Below are 21,677 nucleotides of genomic sequence, written 5' to 3' on the forward strand. Positions count from 1 at the left end.
TCTGCCAGAGAGACCCAAACTCCCAAGGTCCTGGGCTAGAAAGAGAAATCTAAAGAAAGATTAAACTGGAGGCATCTAACAATCTCCGTAGCTAAGACCCTGAGAGAATGAGACAGGAAAACCAAACAGGAGATTTTTTTTCTATTGGTCCCAGGACAGTTTATCTTTCTTCCAAGACATCTGTCTAACAGCAAAAAGTCTATGGGCTTCAAACTACTAGCCTGGTTTAGTGCCTGTTCTCTCCTCAAGGAAGAGATAGCTGAAGATTTCTGCCAAGCCAGAAATCAGAGATGATGGGGATGCAGAAATTTAAGCATTTAGTAAAGTGGCATCCATCCAAACAGCTTTGGACAGTTATAATTTGGCCCTCCAAATATGTGTGCCCTGGCCATAAATGTTCTCTGTATATGTTTACCTTCATATATGTACAATGGCCACTCATGTTAGCTACATGTGTGCCCTTCCTGCACTTGTCCCTTATATATGTTTCCTTCTTTCTGCTGATCTTGTGTGTACTTATTGGGAGAGAGTACCCTTTTATAGAGGAAATGCTTTGTGGCTATTTTTCTTATTATACCATTTCATTAAGTACTTTTGCTTTGCTCTGAATAAACTGTGTCCTCTGGCTGATTATTAAAGATAAACTCATTGGTGGGGGCTCATGAAGTATGTACTTAAGTGACACAAATCTACAGAATACTTTGATCTTGGAGTAGTCATTCCCAGGGTCACCTGCCTGTATGGGGATGGGAAGGGGTGCCCCAAGGCATCATAAACATGCACACAAATAAGTATGGTAATAATTTACATTTAGATATTATTTCAAAGTTTGTGAAATCCTTTATAATATTTTGCCATACTTTTAATCATCCTGTCTCTATCACCATCTGTATGACCTGGGACAAGTTATTTAATCTCTCTATATTGATTTATTTTATCTGTAAAATAAGGGGGCTGGACTAGATAGCCGGCAAGGTCTCTTCTGTCCCTAAACCTATGATCCCATTAGCTTCACAACAATCCTGTAAGATAAGTACAATGACTATTAGTATCACCCCTCCTTTGTAGATGAAGGAATTGGATCAGAAAAATACAATGATTTGCCCAAGATCACACAGCTAATAAATGCTAATAGCAGCAGCAAAGGCAGAATTAATACCAAGGTCTTTCTGAACTCCAAGTTCAGGACTCTATACATGATACCACACTGGTTTTCCAATAGAAGGTAATCCAAAGTAAACAGTAGAATGAGAGCACTGGAAACTGGGAGAATTGGGAATGTCAGGTGTCAGAGGTGACACCTGAACTACCCTAGGAGGGAGACAAATATTTTGGGAGCTAGAGATAAGGAGGCAGTACATTCTAGGTGTGACAGATGACATGTAAAACCAACAGGTCAGGAGATGGAATACCAAATTCAGGGAACAGTTAGTCATACACAGAGGTGTGCTGGAGCCAGCTCTTACCAGCCTGAGGACCAATTGTTAAATTTTCAGTGTGAGCATTTGCACTTTGGAAATCGGCAAAGACTACAAATCAAGACTTGATTTATTGTCTTATTGATTTCTAGATTTAAGAAAGCGATGGAGAAAATGTTAGTAATACAGGTTAAACTTAAAATGTATTCAGAATACATTTTTTCCAGAGAGTCAGTGGCTAAATATTTACCAGCACACCCCTAAATATAGAGTACACGAAAGGAGGAATAGAATGAAATTGAGTTGGAAAGGAAGATTGGAGCCAGATTGTGCAGGGACTTGAAAGCCATGCTAAAAGAAGAGACCTTAAAGTATGAAAATATTCACATCAATACTATTTCTAATAGCAACTAACTGTGTGCCCAGTAACTTGGGAATGGATGAACAAACTGTGGTCTAAGTATGTAATGGAATATTGTGTTGTGTACTAAAGAATGGTGACTATTCAGAGAAATATGGGAAGGCTTGGATGAAGTGATGCAGAATGAAGGAAGCAGAATCAAAAGAGGGAGGGATACAATGATTACAGCTAGATAAAAACAAAAGCAAATTTTTTTAAGTGGCAGAAAAATTTAGATCAAATACAGGCGACAACCAACCGGATTGGTGCAAACACTGAAATTAAAGCTCGCATACCCTATCTTTCTTTTAATAAATGGTAAGTTTGGGGCAGCTAGGTGGCGCAGTGGATAGAGCACCAGCCCTGGATTCAGGAGTACCTGAGTTCAAATCCAGCTTCAGACACTTGACACTTACTAGCTGTGTGACCCTGGACAAGTCACTTAACCCCAATTGCCTCACCAAAAAAAAACCCCAAAAAACCCAAATAAACAAACGAACAAAAAAATAAATAAATGGTAAGGTTGGCAACTAGTATAAGGTTGCATACAAAATGCCAGGCTAAGGAAGGAGCTGTCTTTTTTATTCTAAGGCAAGAGGATGGCAGTCAATCATCAAAGGCAATTTTTTTGTGTGTGAGGCAATTGAGGTTAAGTGACTTGCCTAGGGTCACACAGCTAGTAAGTGTGAAGTGTCTGAGGCCGGATTTGAACTCAGGTCCTCCTGAGTCCAGGGCTGGTGCGCTACCCACTGCACTCCCTAGCTGCCCCCATCAAAGGCTTTTAAGTGACATGTTGAGATCTTCACCTTAGGAAGATGATTTTAGGAGTTGTGTGAAAGATGGAACAGAGCAGAAAGAAGATGGGAGCAGGGAGAGAGAGATTAGATGACTTTAACTGGATTCCTTCTCCAGAAACCTAGCAGCTCACCTTCCTGACTTTCCAAACTCCTCAAAGACAGAACAAAATGGGGCAGCTAGGTGGCACAGTGGATAGAGCACAGGCCCTGGAGTCAGGAGGACCTGAGTTCAAATCCAGCCTCAGACACTTAACACTTACTAGGTGTGTGACCCTGGGCAAGTCACTTAACCCCAATTGTCTCACCAAAACAAAACAAAACAAAACATAGCCACCTTACAGAGTTATTTTGAGGAAAAGTTGCAAGTCCTGAATCACTATACATATGTTAACTATAATTACATATAATTCAGCCAAGACCACCACTATCCTCCCAGTTTTGGAACCTTCCAGCAATCTGACTCCTCCTTCATCTTCCTCCTCTATGCCCTCCTGGTTCTTCTTTTCAAATCTCTTCTAAATCTTTCCCACTTTTTCTTTTGTTTTGTTTTGTTTTGTTTTTTTGCGGGGCAATGAGGGATAAGAGACTTGCCCAGGGTCACACAGCTAGTAAGTGTCAAGTGTCTGAGGCTGGATTTGAAGTCAGGTCCTCCTGAATCCAGGACCTGTGCTTTATCCACTGCGCCACCTAGCTGCCCCCCTTTTTCTTTTCTTAAAAACAAAACAAAAAACTTGTTCCTGATGACTTTTGTTGTCCCCCATAGTCATACCCCACCCTAGTCAATAACTGAACCTTTCCTTGTAACAAAAAAACAAGTTGATAGAAACACCCTTGTTTATCTGTATGGTCCTACTTCTCTTTGTTCTCTGGGAGGAAGATTGGTGGTTACAATGAATCTGAGTTCACCTGCCTTCTGTTGTTGGTTTTGTTGACATTTTAATGCAATCATTGTGTATATTCTTCTGGTTCTGCTTCTTTTTTTTTTTTTTTTTTTTTTTTTTTTTTTAGGCAATGGGGGTTAAGTGACTTGCCCAGGGTCACACAGCTAGTAAGTGTCAAGTGTCTGAGGCCGGATTTGAACCCAGGTACTCCTGAATCCAGGGCCGGTGCTTTAACCACTATGCCATCTAGCTGCCCTGGTTCTGCTTCTTTTGTTCTGCATTACTTCATATGTATAGTATTCCCATATTTCTCTGAATTCCTCCCATTGGCCATTTCTTGTGGTACAAGCCAGTCCATCAAAAAACATTTATTAAGCACTTTCTATATGCTAAACACTATACTAATCATTGAGGATACCAAGAAAAACAAAAATAACCCCTGCCCTTAAGGAGTTCCCAATCTAATGGGAGAGACATTTCAATAACTATACATATACAAGATATTTACAGAGTAGATAGCAGCTAATCTCCATAGCCAAGGAGATCAGAAAATAATGTCATTACATTCATATATCACCATTTCTTCAGCTAGTCTCCAATCAGTGGGTGCCTTTCTACTCCCAAAGTACATTATGTCAGTCCCCCCATTACCTCTCATCTAGACTTTGACTGTATTTTGTAAGGAGATCTCCTGATTTCCTGAGCTGGGCCTTAAAGGATGTGGGTAAATGAAAAATCACAGAATTGCTGAGCTTATAGTCCTTAATGCTTTGCTTCAGAGACAGAACCTGTAAGTAGAGCACTTCAAATCTCAGAGGGACCCCTTGGGTAGGAGACTTGGTATCCAAGATTTGGTACAACAGGGAGTCCCCTGGGCTGAGAGTCTGGAGCCCTCCAGTCTAGTCATATCTCTGTCCCTGATTTGCTGATTGGAAGATAGGGAAATGATAAGGAAAGCCTTTGAAGCAGATGTGGATTGGCAGGGGTGGTGGTGTTGGGGGTGTGGATTGTGGACTGAGGCAGCAGATGCTTCAGCTGGGCCAGGCCAGCATGGAAGAGTAGGGAAATAACTCTCAGAAGACACCCAGGGATACATATAAGAGTCAATACGCAGGCTGAGTCAGTATACACTTTATACAGGCTCCGTATACACTGGGACTCTGGACCAAACTGAGAAAGCTTGAATTTTATCTTCAACACAACTGCCTAATGAGGATGGTCAGGAGTCACAGGACCCGTGTTCAAATTCTACCTCTGACACTTCTATGTGCCCTTGGACAAATCATTGGGATCTGGGTCTCAATTGTCTCCCTTGTGAAGTAAGAGGGTTGGACTAGTTGACCTCTCAGGTCCAGATCCCTTCTTACTCTAAATCTGGGATCATGAGTATGTGTCATTATACTCAGACCTTCTTCTGTGACTTTTCCCTTTGATAATCACTCCATTTACTACCCACAGCCCTCAAGCCTCTCCTAGCTTCCATCAGAGATGAGAGTTCTGATAACCCACCTTAAGGTGTAAAGAACTGAATGTGCAGTCCTCCAAGAGTATAAAGAGAAGATTCAGGGCAGAAGGAAGACATGCTCTCTGTCAATTATTTGAAGGGCTTTTATGGAGACCTGAGTATACCTTGTGCTACCAGGTATTGGGACCAAGAAGTCTTTCCCTCCATGTAGGAAAAAAACCCACTTCCTATCCAAAAGTGAAATGGACTGTTTTTGGAAGGGAGTGAGTTCCTCAAAGTTGAAGGTCTTTATGCAATTATTTTAGTTGGGAATGTTATAAAGAGGACTGTTATTTCAGATAGGGATTGAATTATATTCATCCTTGGGGTCCTTCCAATTCTGAGGTTCTGTGATTGTATGCAGGCCAAATTTTACCCTGCCTGTTTTTTGCAAGGCAATGAGGGGTTAAGTGACTTGCCCAGGGTCACACAGCTAGTAAGTGTCAAGTGTCAAGGCCCGTGCTTTATCCGCTGCACCCTGCCTTTTTTTAAAAAGGCAATTGGGGTTAAGTGACTTACCCAGGGACACACAGCTACTAAGTGTCTGAGGCCATATTTGAACTTGGGTCCTCCTGACTCCCACTTGGTCAAAATGAACCACCTCGCTGCCCCACTAATTTGAATTTAAAATTCCTTCATCCAAGGTCCCATTTTACCTACCAGTAGAATCAGAAAATCTCAGAATCTGAAGGGATTTCAAAGATCATTCAGCTCAGTCTCATATCCGAACAGGGTTACCTTCCACAGCATCTCTGACAGTTAACATGTCTCCAACTCCACCCCCCACACACACACCCTTATTGTAGCCTGGCAGGGCTCCTCACTGTCCTCCCCACCCCACCCCCTACATATATCAGCCTCATTCCTGCCTGTGTAGTTTGATCATACATCCCCCCACCTTGAAACAAATTCTTCCCTTCTCTCTTCCTATCTAGATCCTACTCATCTTACCCATAATTTACCCAGACACCATGCTGTCCCAGTCATACAGCTGTTCCAGTCGTTCATCTATACACATACAGAGATGTTCAGCACACTATATCAGCCTCAAGAGATGCTGTGGACAGTGAGATGGATTTTAAGTCAGAGCACTGGGCTTCAAACCCCAAAGTCCCTTCACCTTCCTAAGCCTCAAATATATGACCTCAGATCTTATCAGTTCCCAAGAGGTGGTAAATAACTGACGAGAGGCAGGGGATGAGGAAAAGGGAGACCAAAAAAATGGGAAACCACGCCAGCCATGGACCACACCAGAGACCACAGGGGCTCTGCTTGCCCTTGTAAATAGGAACACAGCTAGGTGAATTGTTTTTCAACTCAATTCAATAAGCATTTATTAAGCACCCCCTGTGTGTCAGGCACTGTGCCAAGTGCTGAAGATGCAAAAAGAGGCAAAAAACCCAGTCTCTGCCCTCAAGGAACTCATGCTGTAACATAACCTAATTACTTGTGTGCACCCACTATCTGTGGGATCTTTGGCAAGTCATTTAGCTACCCTGGGCCTCAGTTTTGTCATCTGTAAAATGGAGATTAGACCAGATAACATTCGAGATCTCCAGCTCTAAAACCCTTTATTATGAGTTGTTCAGATTCTCGCTGTTGAAGTCTCACTGTCTTTGAACTAAAAGGAAACCTCCATTTATTACCAAGGGGCTCATTGGCATGAAAACATGACATCCTGCCTGTCTGACCTTGGGCATGTTTCGTCACTTCTCTGTACCTCAGTTTCCTTCTCTGTAAAATGAAAAGGTTGGTCTAGAGGATCCTTAAGGTCCTTCATTAGACTGTAAGCTCCTAGAAGACAGGGACTGTCTTTTGCTTCCTTCTGTAGCTCTAGCACTTTGCCTGGCACATTGTAAACAAGCACTCAATAAATGTTTATTGATGGATTGGTTCTTTTTTTAAAAAAATTATTTTCATTTATTTTTGCGGGGCAATGAGGGTTAAGTGACTTGCCCAGGGTCACACAGCTAGTAAATGTCAAGTGTCAGAGGCTGAATTTGAACTCAGGTCCTCCTGAATCCAGAGCCAGTGTTTTATCCCCTGCACTGCCTAACTGCCCCCAATGGATTGATTCTAACTCAGCATCCTAGAATCTCCAAGTTGGAAAGGATTTCAGTCCCAGGACCATCTAGTCTACCCCATGCCTGAACAAGAATCCCCTCTGCAACAAATCCAGAAAGAGGCCATCCAAAAGATTTCTAAAGAGAGGAGGACCAGATACCTCCCAAGACAATCTATTTCACTTTGGGATAGGTTTTTGTTTTGTTTTGTTTTGTTTTCCTACATTGAACCTAAATCTACAAATTCTGCCCATTGCTTTGAGTTCAGCTCTTGGAAACCAAAAAGAACGAGCCTAATCAATTCCTCTTTGTTGACCTCCAAACACTAGAAGACAGTTATCACGAGCCACCCTCTCCCACCCAAAAAAGTGAGTCAGGGTGATACAGTGGAAAGAGCCCCAGGTGAGAGTTCACTTACCTACCTATGTTATACTGGGCAAGTCACTTAAACTTTGCTGAGCCTCAGTTTTCTTATTAGTGAAATGAGAAGGTTGGATTACATAATAATAACCAACATTTACATAACACTTTAAGGATTACAAATTTTATCTCATTTGATTCTCACACCGACCCTAAAGTAGGTGCTATGATTGTCCCCATTGCCCCAATGAGGAAACTGAGGCAGAGGTTAACACAACTCGTCCAGTACCACATGGTTAGTAAGTGTCCAAGGTCATATTTGAACTCAGGTCTTTTCGATTATAAGTCCAGCGCTCTTTGCATCGGGCCACGTAGCCAAGGTCCCTTCCAGTGCTTGATCTGTGAGCTTATGATCTAGATTCAAACAAAACGATCCCCTCCCAACTCTCCCCAACCAGTGCTCCTTGGAGAGGAACTAAGATTCAGTGCTCACTTTAAAAGTAGTCAGATTCTTCTCTCTGTGTTCAGAGGGACGGGGGAGTGTTTACATTCAAAAAAAATTTTTAAATTAAATTTAAATTTAAAAGAGAAAGTAGTCAGTTTCTGAGCTCTCTGGGCGTTGTCTTGCCCGCAGAAGTCGAGTTGATGCTTTCTGGAGGCAACTTCCCTCCTGCCTCCTTCTGCCCTAGCCTGCTCTCTTCCCTTTGCTTGACAGGGGGTGGGGAGTGTCAGGCTTCCTGTGCTGGCCGACCCTTGTTTGGCTTCACCTGGGAAGCCCCACAAGTGGCCCCTCTGGAGTACCATGAATACAGACACTTGACCCCTGGCCGCAGCAATTAGTTTAAGCCGGGGTTTGTGTACCACTTCACCAGCTTTAATCCTGGCTGGGCAGCTCTGAGAGCAGTGGGCCGAGAGCCTTTCAACGCATTTGGGGTCGCCTCAGATGCTCTCAATGGCCTGGCGGGGGGCATTGTGTGGCCAGAAAGGCCTGGCCGGGGGGGAAAAAAAGGCGCCCTCTCTTTCAGGGGAGACAGAGCAGCTTTAGACCTGGGGCCCTGGTGGTTTGCATATCAATATGGCCCTAGCTGAATGGGGCCACTGAGCTGAGAAATAGGATCACTATCAGCCTGTCCAGCTTTTCAGAGGTACTTGGGAAACTTTAAAGCCCCCATGTCAGCCAGAGCAAGGCGATCAAGCTGGGAAGGAGGGAGGGGAGAAGAGAGAGAGACTCGAAGGCATTCACTGGCCAGACAAGAGAGTGCGCAGGCAGACAGGCAGGCGGGCATTCCGACGGACTGGGCCAACCACAGCCAAGCTTCCAATGGCTCTGACAGCCCCCCCAAGAGGGCCTCAGAGCCATTCTGGGTGGCAGGATGGACCCTTCTCTAGACAGCAGCATGATGAGGTATTGGGGCACCCTCCTCATGCAGAAAGAGTAGGCTGGGAAGGGGGCCTGGCTCATGGGGAGATAATGGTGGTGGAGAGGTGTGAATAAAAGGGGTGCAAATATGTAGTTATCCCCCCATTTGAGGCTCATTGACCTTTGCCATACAATTCCCCAAAGCATCCTCTTGGAGAAGAGAAGAGAGATCACTGAATCTGCTGAAGTCCCTACCAACTGTTGAGCCCCCGGGGTTCTTAACCTGGGGTCCACAGATTCCCTTGGGGGTCCATGGACGGATTTCAAGGGGTCTGTGAATGTGGATGGGAAAAAATGACATCTTTATTTTCACTAACCTTTGGTTTCCTTTGTAACCCTGTGTATTGTGTTTTGGGTTTTTTTTTTCCATTTAAAAAAAGAGGTCCATAGTCTAAGGAGTTCATAGTCTGCCAGACTACCAAAGAGACAGACCCATGACAAGGTCTAAAAAGGTTTAAAACCCTGATCTAACCCAACCTATCCCCCCAACGTTATCCCTGTTGTAGCATAAAGTGATGGCAGGGGAAGTTCTAGGCACGGATTTGCAGGAGGTCTAGGTCCAGGCTCACTGCTCAGTTACAGAGATAGGCTGTCCTAGGGACATGTTTCCCTCTGAGTCTTCTTCAGGTGAAGAGCCTATCTAGTCTTTGCCATCCAAAGCTCTCGTTCTGGAATCCCAGTTCCCAAGATCCCCAAATACAGTTCTAGGGTCACTGAAGCTAGTCCTGTTCTCCAGGTTTAGTCCTAGCAGACTAGCCCACATGTCCTCATTGGGGGGGGGGGGGCAGGGCAATGAGGGTTAAGTGACTTGCCCAGGGTCACACAGTTAGCGTCAAGTGTCTGAGGTCAGATTTGAACTCAGGTCCTCCTGAATCCAGGACCAATGCTCTATCCACTGCGCCACCTAGCTGCCCCCCTCATTTTTAAAGTCTCCAAAATTCCTCTCCTGGTTTCATTTCCATTGGTTTCCAACACTTAGCACATTTCCTGACACATAGCAGGCACTTAATAAATGGTGGTTGATTTGACGATCTCTACACTACTGTTTCCTATATGTTTCTCAAGCCTACCCAACCTCCTTCCCCCTTGTCTAGAATTTCCCATCATCTATGCCTGGCTCAATTTCCCCTTCCACACAACACCACCCTCCAGCAATCTCCCCTTTCCCATCAGTGTCCTGGGCCCAGCTTCCCAACAACAAAAGAACGCCTACAAACCCCAACTTTTGCAGAAGGTGGCTCTTATCTCTCCCACAAAGGATGTCCTGGATACATCTTGGGGAGAGCTATTATTTATCCTGAGCACCTATAAGGAACAAAGAGCTTCCATGTGACAAATGAGGCTGAATTCTTCTTCCTTGGGCAACAGGGATACTTGTCCATGTTTGGCCTTTCGGTATCATTGCCACTTCTCCCTAAAGTCCTCTCCTGAGGAGACATGGAGGAGGACCCTTCAACTCTCCAAGACTGTGCTGGTTGGGGCAGCTAGGTGGTGCAGTGGATAGAGCACCAGCCCTGGAGTCAGGAGGACCTGAGTTCAAATCCGACCTCAGACACTTGACACTTACTAGCTGTATGACCTTGGGCAAGTCACTTCACCCCAATTGCCTCACCAAAAAAACAAAACAAAAAAACCTAAGACTGTACTGGTGGGGCACTGCCAGAGCCCAACAATCACCAATGGGCTCGTGATGCACTGACTCTGTATTCATTGTCACAGGAGCAACCAAACTCTGAGCAGCTTTGCTTGTCCCCAAAAGGCCAGTCCCCATTTTGGCTGCAGCAAATCATGAAGAACTACCTATTTAAGGCGTGGAAGTTGTGAGCCGAGGTAGAGGGAGTGTTCATACTCTTGAAATTATGGTTCTTTTCAGTACTTTTTGAAGGACCCAGAGATGGGGACAGACAATGGTCACTAGTTAGAACTTATGTGATAACAACAACAACAATAAAAATTAGGGTGGGACTGAGAATATGAGCCTTGATGGGATTTAAAGACTGAGAGGACGGTGACGATTAGGATAATTAGCATTTATATCATACTTTAAGGTCTGCAAAGCACTTAAGTATTATCTCATTGGATCCTCACAACAAACCTGGGTGGGGCTAAGTGTTATTATTATACCCATTTCACGGGATGAGGAAACTGAAGCAGGCATCAGTTAAATGACTTGCCCAATGTCACACAGCTAGTAAATGTCTGAGGCTGGATTTGAACTCAAGTCTCCCAGACTCTAGGTCCATCACTTTATGCACTCACTGTACTGCCTCCTTTTATGTAGGAGATGAAAGACTCAGAGAGCAGAATGAGACATTCATTTTTTAGACCTGGCCAATAGGGGAATCAGTTTTTCTTTACTATGCATATTTTTTACATGGACTTCTTTCTTCTTTTTTCCTAGTGGAAAAAAAGGGTGGGAGGGAGGAAAAAATAGATTTTTTTGCTCATTGAAAAAATTTGAATTTTTTAAAAAAATAAAATAACTTATGGGGCAGCTAGGTAGTGCAATGGATAAAGCACCAGCCCTGGATTGAGGAGGACCTGAGTTCAAATCCGGCCTCAGACACTTGACACTTACTAGCTGTGTGACCTTGGGCAAGTCACTTAACCCTCATTGCCCCAACAAAAAATATATAAATAAATAACTGATGTGAGAAGAGACTAAGGTCCTGGCTGGTTTAATGCCTGATTGTAAAAGCTGGAGACAGTCAACCTTGGCACAGTTCTGTGGATCATGACCCCTTGCCCCCTCATCTCCACTTGGATTTTCCATAGGCATTTCAAACTCAACATACCTAAAACACAATTCTTTCTCTTCCCCTTATACCTGTGCCTTCTCCAAACTTTCCTGGTTCTATCGAGGGTACCACCATCCAGGTTCATAACGTCAGAGTCATCTTTGACTCTTTCTTCTCCTTCATCTTTCATATCCAATCAGATACCAACTTCTATCCCTTATCTTCACAATATCTCTTTCTTTCTCTCTTTTTTTTTCGGGGGGGGAGGGCTGGGCAATGAGGGTTAAGTGACTTGCCCAAGGTCACACAGCTAGTGTCACGTGTCTGAGGCTGGATTTGAACTCAGGTCCTCCTGAATCCAGGGCCGGTGCTTTATTCACTGTACCACCTAGCTGCCCCACAATATCTCTTTCAATGATCCCTTTATCTCTACCCCCATGCTATTACCTCTTGTCTAACTATTATCAGAGCCTCTTCATTGATCTCCCTTGTCTCATCAGTCTTCCACACAGCTATCAATCGAATCTTGCTTTCTGACCGTGCCACTACCTTGATACCAGCCCTTCAGTAGGTGCTTATGGCATCCAGGATAAATTGCAGACTCCTCAAACTAGCACGTAAACAAGCAACACAGACACGGGCTACACCAAGCACACAGGGGCCCTGCCTGCCCATGCCTGCACCCTATAAATCTGCACCCAGCTGTATGGCTGATTTGTGTGCATCTGTGCACAGGTGAATCATCCAAGGGGTCAAACCTGGAAAGAGATGGATCTAGGGTCCTGGGTTTTGAAAGAAACAGCTTGGGGGGCAGCTAGGTGGCGCAGTAGATAAAGCACTGGCCTCGGATTCAGGAGGACCTGAGTTCAAATCCAGCCTCAGACACTTGACACTAGCTGTGTGACCCTGGGCAAGTCACTTAACCCTTGAACCCCGCAAAAAAAAAAAAAAGCCCAAAAAAAACAGCTTGCCTCTATTTCCTGCCACTACTTTTGCACTCTGGCTAGAAGTCCAGTTGGCATACTGATGTGGCCATTCCCCTCCATCTTTACCACCCCCTATTTTAGATCCAAGCCTAACGAAGGAAAATGGAAACTTGAGTGACACTTGCATTTCCTTGGGGAATGCTGAATAACTGGGGCTTGGTGGATCTCAGAGAGAGCTTCTTGAAGGAGGTGTTTAGAAGCAGGTTTGTTTTTTTTTTTTTGGCTTGTTTGGTTTTTGTGTGGTTTTTGTGTTGTTGTTTTTATGGGGCAATAGGGTTAAGTGACTTGCCCAGGGTCACACAGCCAAGTGTCAAGTGTCTGAGGCCAAATTTGAAACTCAAGTCCTCCTGAATCCAGGGCTGGTGTTTTATTCCACTGCTCCACTTTGTTGCCTCCTTAGAAGCTATTTTGACAGAAGGATGGGGGGAAAGACATGATTCAGCAGAAAGGAGGAAACAAGCACTTCAGATATAGGAATTGATCTGTGTTGGAAACTCAATGTCAGCCATGGAAAACTCTTGATAGAGCAATGGTTCCCAGCCTGGGGTGTGAGTACCATAGAGGGTGTGAGAACCTTGTCAAGGGAAAACAGGCATATTGGGTCATTTTCAACACCTTATTGGAATTAATCTCTTTATATATTCCTCACTTGCATATGCATGCTAAACTCTAGAATTTATTTCCTTTCATAAGGGGACAGAAAGGTTGGGAGCCTCTGAGATTGAGGGTCTCATACTGTAGGGTGGGGCTGAGGAATATGAGCCTGGGTGTTATATGGGAACTGAGATGTGAGGTTTCAGGGGATGTGGGAGAATGAGACACTAATTAGCACAAGCCCTTAAATCACAAGATTAGAAGTTATGGAAAGAGCCCTGGAGATCAAAGGATGTGAACAGAGAATTTTCAAAAGAAGGAAAAATAAGCTATCAACAACATATGAAAGAATGCTCCAAATCACTAATCATAAGAGAAATTCAAATTAAACCGTCTCTGAGGTTTTACCTCACATCCATCAGATTGGCAAAGATGATAGAAAACAAAAATGTTCAAGGGCCTGTGGGAAACAGGCACACTAATACCCTGCTAGAAAAGCTGTGAATTGGTCCAACTATTCTGGAAAACAATCTGGAATTTTACTTTAAAAGTCACTAAAGTATACAAACCTTTTGTGAAGCAATATACCTACTAGACGTATGGCCCAAAGAGGTAAAAGATAGAGGGGAAAGTCCCATGTAGATAAATATTTATAGCAGCATTTTTTATAATAGCAAAGACCTGGAAATAAAATGGGTGTCCTTCAATTGGAAGTGGTTGAACAAATTCTGACATATAAATGATAAGGAATATTACCATGGCAAAAGAAATGGCAATCAGGAAGAATTTAGAGAAATATGGGAAGATTTGTGTAAAATGATACATAATGAAGGAAGCAGAATCAGGGGGACAATTTACATCATAACCACAACAATGTAAAGGAAAACAACAGTGAAAGACTTTGGGACTAAGTCATGACTTTAGGAAGACTGATGGTGAAGGAAGCCTTTTGGCAGAATAGGGTAGACTACAGGGATTATACTTGTCCTGTCTTACACAGAAGGTTGTTGCGAAGATTAAATGAGATAGCATTTGTGAAAATGGGTAGTAAATTGTATATGGGCCAACTACTTTTCTCTTCCTACACTCTTTAAAATTTTTTTTTTTTGCAGGGCAGTGGGGGGTTAAGTGACTTGCCCAGGGTCACACAGCTAGTAAATGTCAAGTGTCTGAGGTTGGATTTGAACTCAGATCCTCCTGAATCCAGGGCCGGTGTTTTATCCACTGCACCACCTAGCTGCCCCTCTTCCTACACTCTTAATTCATAATTATCATTAGTTTAAACTCAACATATACAAAATGGAATTCATTATTCTGACCCTCCCCCCTCCTCTAACCCACTCTTCTCCAAATTCCCTTGTTTCTGTTGAGGAACCATCACCAGGGTTTGCAGCCTCAGTCATCCATATTTTTCCAACTCCCTTCACTATCAGCACCTATATGCAATCAACTGCAAAGACTTATCGATTTACCTCCACAGTTATCGTTTCTTCTCCCCTACAGCCAGCTACCAGTTCAGACCCTCTTTGTCTCTTGTCTAGACTATAGCAGTTTGCCTGCCAATTTATCTTCTTTCTCCCCACCCCTCTCTATTCTCTAATCAATCCATCCTCCATCCAGCAGCCAAAAAGCCAATCTTACAATCTCATTCCCAATCTTACAGGTCATTCCCAAGCACAAAAACCCTCAGTGACTTTCCATGCCTTTTGGGTAAAAGGCAAACTTCTCAGACAAGCATTTGAGGCTTTCCACAATCTGACTCCAAGCTACCTCTTCAGCTTCCTATGATTTCTCTTCATAAACTCTAGATTCCAGTCAAAGTTGACTTTCTGCTGTTGCCCAAACTCAACATTCCATGCAAGTGGGCTGAACCCTATGCCTTGAATGCATCCCTATCTCATCTCTGACTTTTAACATCCTAGTCTTTCTTCAGGTCTTTGCTTACCTGCCACCTTCTCTATGTAGTCTCCTCTGATCCTCCTCAGTTAATGGCTCTAATGTAAATTACTTTCCTTAAATTACATTCTTTTACTTATCTGCATACATTTATCCCCCTAAAAGTTTTAAGCTCTTTATGGGCAGGGCAGTGTCATTGTTTTTCTATGTCTATTTGGCCTACCTGGCACAGTACTTTTCATGCAGTAGTCCGTTTTAATGTTTGTTGAATTGATTAGAAATGGAGTCTAAAGAGACTGCTCTTTGTAATAGAACATATATTAGAAATGGAGTTAGAACACTGAAGAGCTGATTCCTCAGTCACCACCCTCATGTCTTTCAACCCTACTTTAATTCAACCTGGCCCAGGGAATTGGCTCAAGCTAGGTCACAGTACTCCAGCCTCCACCAGGTCTCCCCCATTGGTCAATGAAGTTTTCTCTGGTCCATATCCCAAGAGATGCTCCTTTTCTCCACGCATGAGCCCATTTTCCCTTGCCCTTGAAGATCCCTTAGAGGTAATCAAGCTCCCATCCTCCAATGGCCTTAGAGAAGCTATCCATTCAAGGGTTTTTTCTGACCCACTTTGGATCCAAATAACTTGGCTTATATTTCTACCCATTGATGCAAACAGGTTTTTCCTGAGATTTGAGCTCATTATCATTGAGATTTGAGGCAGTTAGGTGGCACAGTAGATAGAGTGGCTGGGCATAGAATCAGAAAGAATCACCTTCCTGAGTTCAAGTCTGGCCTCAGAACCTTACTAGCTGTGTGACCCTGGGCAAGTCATTTAACCCTGTTTGCCTCAGTTTCTTCATCTGTAAAATGAGCTGAGAAGGAAACAGCAAACCACTACAGTATCTTTGCCTAGAAAACCCCAAATGGGGTCACAAAGCATCAGACACAACTGACATGACTGAACAACAAACCATTGAAAGAAAGCAAGGGGTGGGGCAGCTAGGTGGCACAGTGGATAGAGCACCGGCCCTGAAGTCAGGAGGACCTGAGTTCAAATCCGACCTCAGACACTTAACACTTACTAGCTGTGTGACCCTAGGCAAGTCACCTAACCCCAATTACCTCGCCAAAAAAAAAAAAAAAGAAAAGAAAGAAAGAAAGAAATGGGGGCAGCTAGGTAGTGCAGTGGATAAAGCACTGGCCCTAGATTCAGGAGGACCTGAGTTCAAATCCAGTCTCAGACACTTAACACTTACTAGCTGTGTGACTCTGGGCAAGTCACTTAACCCTCATTGCCCCACCAAAAAAAAAAAGAAAAGAGAGGGAGAGAAAGAAAGCAAGGGATAATGAAGGAAAAGAATTGGGAAGAACACCAATCCTTTGAGAAATCAAAAATATTTGAGAAGTTTCTAGAATCTGCAAAAGAGCATTAAAGAAGTCGGAAGAGATAGAAGTGGCTGACAACTGAGAGTCTGCTCATTCATTCAACTTGAGAGTCTGCTCATTCCCAGGCAAAGGCAGGTGAACAATCTAGCTTCCTCTTCTAAGAAGAGGTGGAAATCTACTATAAATAAATAAAGCTTTGCAATTGAACCACCAAGTACCTTAAACAAGCATGGCCAAGAGGCAATTTGCTGGACAATTAGCCATGAGAAATAACAACAAGAATAGAGGATTGAATATCTCACTTTCAGTATGGTGTGAAAAGAAATTTTATAGTGACCTTCTGGGAGTGTGCTATGTTTGTGTTTCTGCCTCAGCTACCCATGCTTGACATGCATATGTCCTCCCTCATTGAGCAGAAGCTGAAAGGGCTATTAGAGTGTCTCTTCTCTACACTCCCAGGTTATCAGAGAAAATAAAATCTTCCTTGAAAAAAAATGGCAGAAGTCTTCAAAATAGAAACAAAGAATATAAATAATTTTAAGAAGGGAAAAATCGCAACTTGTTCTGGCAAGCTGGAGGGTAGAGGAAAGTGAAGAGATTAAGCTGGACCCTCCAAGGAAACTACTGGTGCCACCAGGAAAAAGATCATTCAACAAGAGGCAGAGGGAGCAGGAATGAACAGTAATGACTGAAGACTCCCTCCTGAGGAAGACTGGCGGCAGCCATTTGTTAACCTTCCAGTGAACAATAGAGAGGTCTGCTGTAATCTGGATCAGGTATCTAGAATATGATGGAGAACCTCAAGAATTATTAAGCCCTATGATCACTACCCACTCCAGGAAATTCATGTGGTGACAAATGAATTACCAGAAGGAACACAAAAAGAATTCCTGAGGAATGTGAGATCTAGGGCTAGAAAGTTGAAGGTCTTATGGGTACAACTGTCTTTAACTACTGTTTACTGTTTAAAAGAGGGGGATTCAGAAGGGAACAGCAGACTTGGGAAGTGAAGAACAGCTGGTTTTAAGAAGATGGCATCTGAGAATGAAATTCCAGATCTCCAAAAGGACACTTAAAATATAGGAATGAATTAGTTAATGTCCTGGTTAGTTTTCTTGAACTGTTTTTTTCTCTCTTTATTCTTTGGGTTTTTTTTTTTTTTTGGCAGGGCAATGAGGGTTAAGTGACTTGCCCAGGGGTCACACAGCTAGTAAGTGTCAAGTGTCTGAGGCTGGATTTGAACTCAGGTCCTCCTGAATCCAGGGCCGTGTTTTGGCCACTGTGCCATCTAGCTGCCACCCTCTTTTATTCTTTGTTATAAAGGATGGTTGAGAGTCAGGGAGGGGTTGGGATGGTGATAGGCTACACTGAGAAATGTGCTTTGTTTTAAACAAAATTTATCTAATTGTAGCTTACTATAAAAAAAAAAAAAGATGAGCAGGATACTATCAGAAAGACCTGGAGGGGACCTGCATGAGCCAATGCAAAAGTGAAATCTACTGTATACAAAAGAACAGTATTATTGTGAGATGTTCTGCTATGAATAACTTGGTTATTTCAGCAAATGCAATGATCCAAGACAACTCTAAAGGTCTTATGAAAAATGCAATCCATCTATAGAGAAAGAACTGATGGTATCTGAAAACAGATTGAAGCATAAATTTTTTGATAGTTCCTTAATCTGAAGTTTTGTTTTGTCTGTTTCTTCACAACCTGGCTAATGTGGAGGATGTTTTGCATGACTACTACATGTATAGGCGTATATTGAATTGCTTGAGTTCTTGGCAGGGAGAAGAAGGGAGAAAGAGAAGTTGGAACACAAAGTTTTAAAAAAAAAATTGATGTCAAAATTTTTTGTACATGTAATTTGGAAAATAAAATTCTAAACAGAAAAACCCCCCAAAATGTATTCATTAGAAATTTAAAATAGTGGGCAGCTAGGTGGTGCACATAGATAAAGCACCAGCCCTAGATTCAGGAAGACCTGAGTTCAAAATCTGAACCTCAGACACTTGACACATACTAACTGTGTGACCCTGGGCAAGTCCACTTAACCCTCATTGCTCCATAATCAATTAATCAACAAATTAATTATTAAGCAAGTAAATAAATGAGCAAATAAATAAATGAATAAAGCATAATGGTAGCTATGAAAGGAATGCACCTAATGGGAAAACTGAGTTCTGACCAGACTGATTGCTGAAAGAGGGAACAATGGAAACCTTTGGGGCATGTGGACCACCCCGTTACACTGTGGGCAGAGGAAAGCAGGTTCTTTCTGATATTGAGAGAGCAGATTTCAGAGGGTTCAGAGAGAGGATAGCTAGGATCCACTAATCTCAAACTCTGGAAGGGTTGGGGCAGGGTGGGGTAGGAAATCAACCCAAGAAGGATGATCACTTGACTTCAACAGGAACAGGTCATGCCAGACTAATCTCATTTCCTTTTTAACAGGGTCACTAGGACGTGCAAAGCAGGGGAATGCTTTAGCTATAGCACACTGAATTTCAGTGAGGCATTAATAAAATCTCTCATGTTATCCTTGTGGACACGATGGAATGATGAGTGGCTAGATGATGCTCCAGTTAAATTTATTCAGAACTGTTAAGGCGTCAGCTAGGTGGCGCAGTGGATGAAATCACTAGCCCTGGATTCAGGAGGACCTGAGTTCAAAATCCGACCTCAGAACACTTGACACTTACTAGCTGTGTGACCTGGGCAAGTCACTTTAACCTCAATTGCCACACCCCAACACAAACAAACAAACTAAACAAACAAAAAACCCAAAAAACCCCAAAGAACTAGTTTAAGTAACCAGACCCAAGGAGTCCAGTGGCTTCCTATTGCTTCTGGAATAAAACACAAGCTCCTTCGTGTTTATTTAAGGTTCTCCGTAATCTATCTACCTCTCTAGCTTATTTCCCACTACTCTCCTTCACACACTATCTTCCAGCTAAACTGAACTATTATCTGATGCTAAAATTGACATACCATCTTCCTCCCTTGGTATATTTGCACAGCCTATTCTCCATCCTTGGAAAGCACTCCCTCTTCATTCCATCTTTCAGGATCCTTAACTACCTTCAAGATTCACTCATATGGCCACCCATTCCACATACTCTTTTTTGACCCCCACAAAATCTCATCTCCCACAACACAATATCTCTCAGTAGAATAATAAGTTTCTTGAGGTTAGGGAGCTCTTTTTTTCCTTCATTCTCAGTATTTAACAGTGCCTTGCATACAGCAGGCATATAATAATTGTTTGTTAAACTGAATTGACAAAAAAAAAAATCATTAACTGGCTGATTATGCCAGAAGAAGTAGTCTGACATAGTGGATAGACAGTTAGTCTCAGACCTAGGAAGACATGGGTTCAACTTTGATACTTAACCACCTGTGTGACCCTGGGCAAGTCATCTAATATCTTTGGGTCTCAGTTTCCTCATCTATAAACTGAAGGGATTGCACTAGCTGACCTCTGAAGTCTCTGTTAGCTCTAAATCTTTGATCTCTGAAGCATGGGTTGGGGGGGGGGCGGTTCCAACAAAAGGTGAGAAATCCTGTCTCCCACAAGTCGGAAGAAGGCTATCAGGATCTTGAGGGCCCCAAAGACCATGCCGTTATGAGAGCTGGTTGAAGGGAGCAAGGATGTTTAGCCTAGAAAAAGGGAGATTTAGAGGGAACATGATAGCTGTCTTCGAGTATTTAAAAGGACTTTCCAGCAGATGGGGGATTAGATTTGTTTTTCTTGGCCTCTGAGGGCAAAATTAGAAGCAACGGGAAGAAGCTGCAGGGAGAGAGATTTAAGGTTGATGAAAGTAAAACTTCCTGAAAAGAGTTTAACCAAAGCAGAATGGGTTGCTTTGGGAGATAGTGGATTCCTTTTAATGAGGTCTTCATATGGAGGGTGGATGCCCCTGTCAGGAATATTGTAAAAGGGAATTCCTATTCAGGGATGTCTTTAAATGAATGACCTCCAAGATCCCTTCCAACTCTCAGTTTCTGTGATTCTGTGAGGAGGCGGGGCATGTAGAGGATAAAGATTAGGGAGATGAAGAGTTTGGCACAGAAGAGAGGGCTTGATAGGGGGTGAGTGACTAAGTTTGGGATGAGGTGAATGGGAGATGAAGTTTGGGAGGGAGGGGTAAAGGGTCCAGTGTGGTGAATGAAGGTTAATGAGGGATGAAGGTTTTGGTAAGGGGTCCCAGTGGTAGGTGATGACAGGAAATGAGGATTGAGTTTAGGGTGAGAAGGTTTTAGGGATAAGATTTAAGGTGAGGAATCAGCAGAGGATAAGAATTTAGAGGGGCAGCTAGGTGGCACAGTAGATAGAGCACCGGCCCTGATTCAGGAGGACCTGAGTTTCAAAATCCGGCCTCAGACACTAACACTTACTAGCTGTGTGACCCTGGGCAAGTCACTTAACCCCAATTGCCTCACCCCAAAATAATAATAATATAATAATTTAGAGGCTAATGTTTGTGGTAATAGGTTGTGTATGGGGGGGGGGCGATATGGAAATTTGGATTATTTGGGTGACATGGTCAGCTATCAGCTAGGCACCAGGGCTAGGCACTTTCTGGGGGAAGCACAGAATGAAGTTGTTTGGCTCACAGTCCAGTCCCTATCCTTCTGGCTCCTGCCAGGGCCCCCCCACCAAATTATTCTCAAAACAGGGGACTACGCTTCCAATGACCATGAGCTACACCAATATGAAAAAATTAAAATTCAGTCCTCACCATCATCCCCACTTTTCCTCCCCTCCCAAAAGCATATCCAGGCAATAGAGACCACAAGGGTTATGTGGAAGAATATTTATCTGACTGTTTTATGTTCTTAAATATCTCTCTCTACGCAGTAAGTGTACAATTGTTTGCTCTCTACTAGGAGAGCGGATATAAATTAGAACCATTGTCAAACTTTCCAATGCCTGGTGCTAGGCTTGAGTCCAAGGCAGGCCAGTATGGGTGTCTTCTGAGAGCTTCCCCTTTCTTGGCTGTGACCCTCACTGCTCTTGGCAGCCCCTGCCCCGGCTCAGGGGCTCCCCATCCTACCCCACTACCATTAGGGTACCCATAGTTGTGGCTCAGTCCACCCAAAGTCTGCCCAGTCATCTGGTAGAACTTGAGGTTGAAGGGCCGATAAAACTCTCGAAGGCGCTGGACCACGTGTTCCTCGATGTGGGGGTGGGGTCGGCCCTTGGACTTGCCCAGACATCGAGGGCGGCTGCTGCC

The 21,677-nt window shown here is 43.4% G+C and overlaps 1 protein-coding gene across 1 annotated transcript in view; it reads right to left on the reverse strand.

The window, feature by feature from the left end:
- Positions 1-21,242: 21,242 nt before the first annotated feature.
- The window catches only part of HS3ST6 (heparan sulfate-glucosamine 3-sulfotransferase 6), a 32,901-nt gene continuing 32,466 nt past the window's right edge, over positions 21,243-21,677 (reverse strand). Inside the window, 1 exon segment of the mRNA XM_043979274.1 lies at positions 21,243-21,677. Coding sequence (XP_043835209.1) covers positions 21,327-21,677 — 351 coding nt within the window. The 3' untranslated portion in view covers positions 21,243-21,326.

This window comes from Dromiciops gliroides, chromosome 1, assembly GCF_019393635.1.
Source record: "Dromiciops gliroides isolate mDroGli1 chromosome 1, mDroGli1.pri, whole genome shotgun sequence".
NCBI lineage: Eukaryota > Metazoa > Chordata > Mammalia > Microbiotheria > Microbiotheriidae > Dromiciops > Dromiciops gliroides.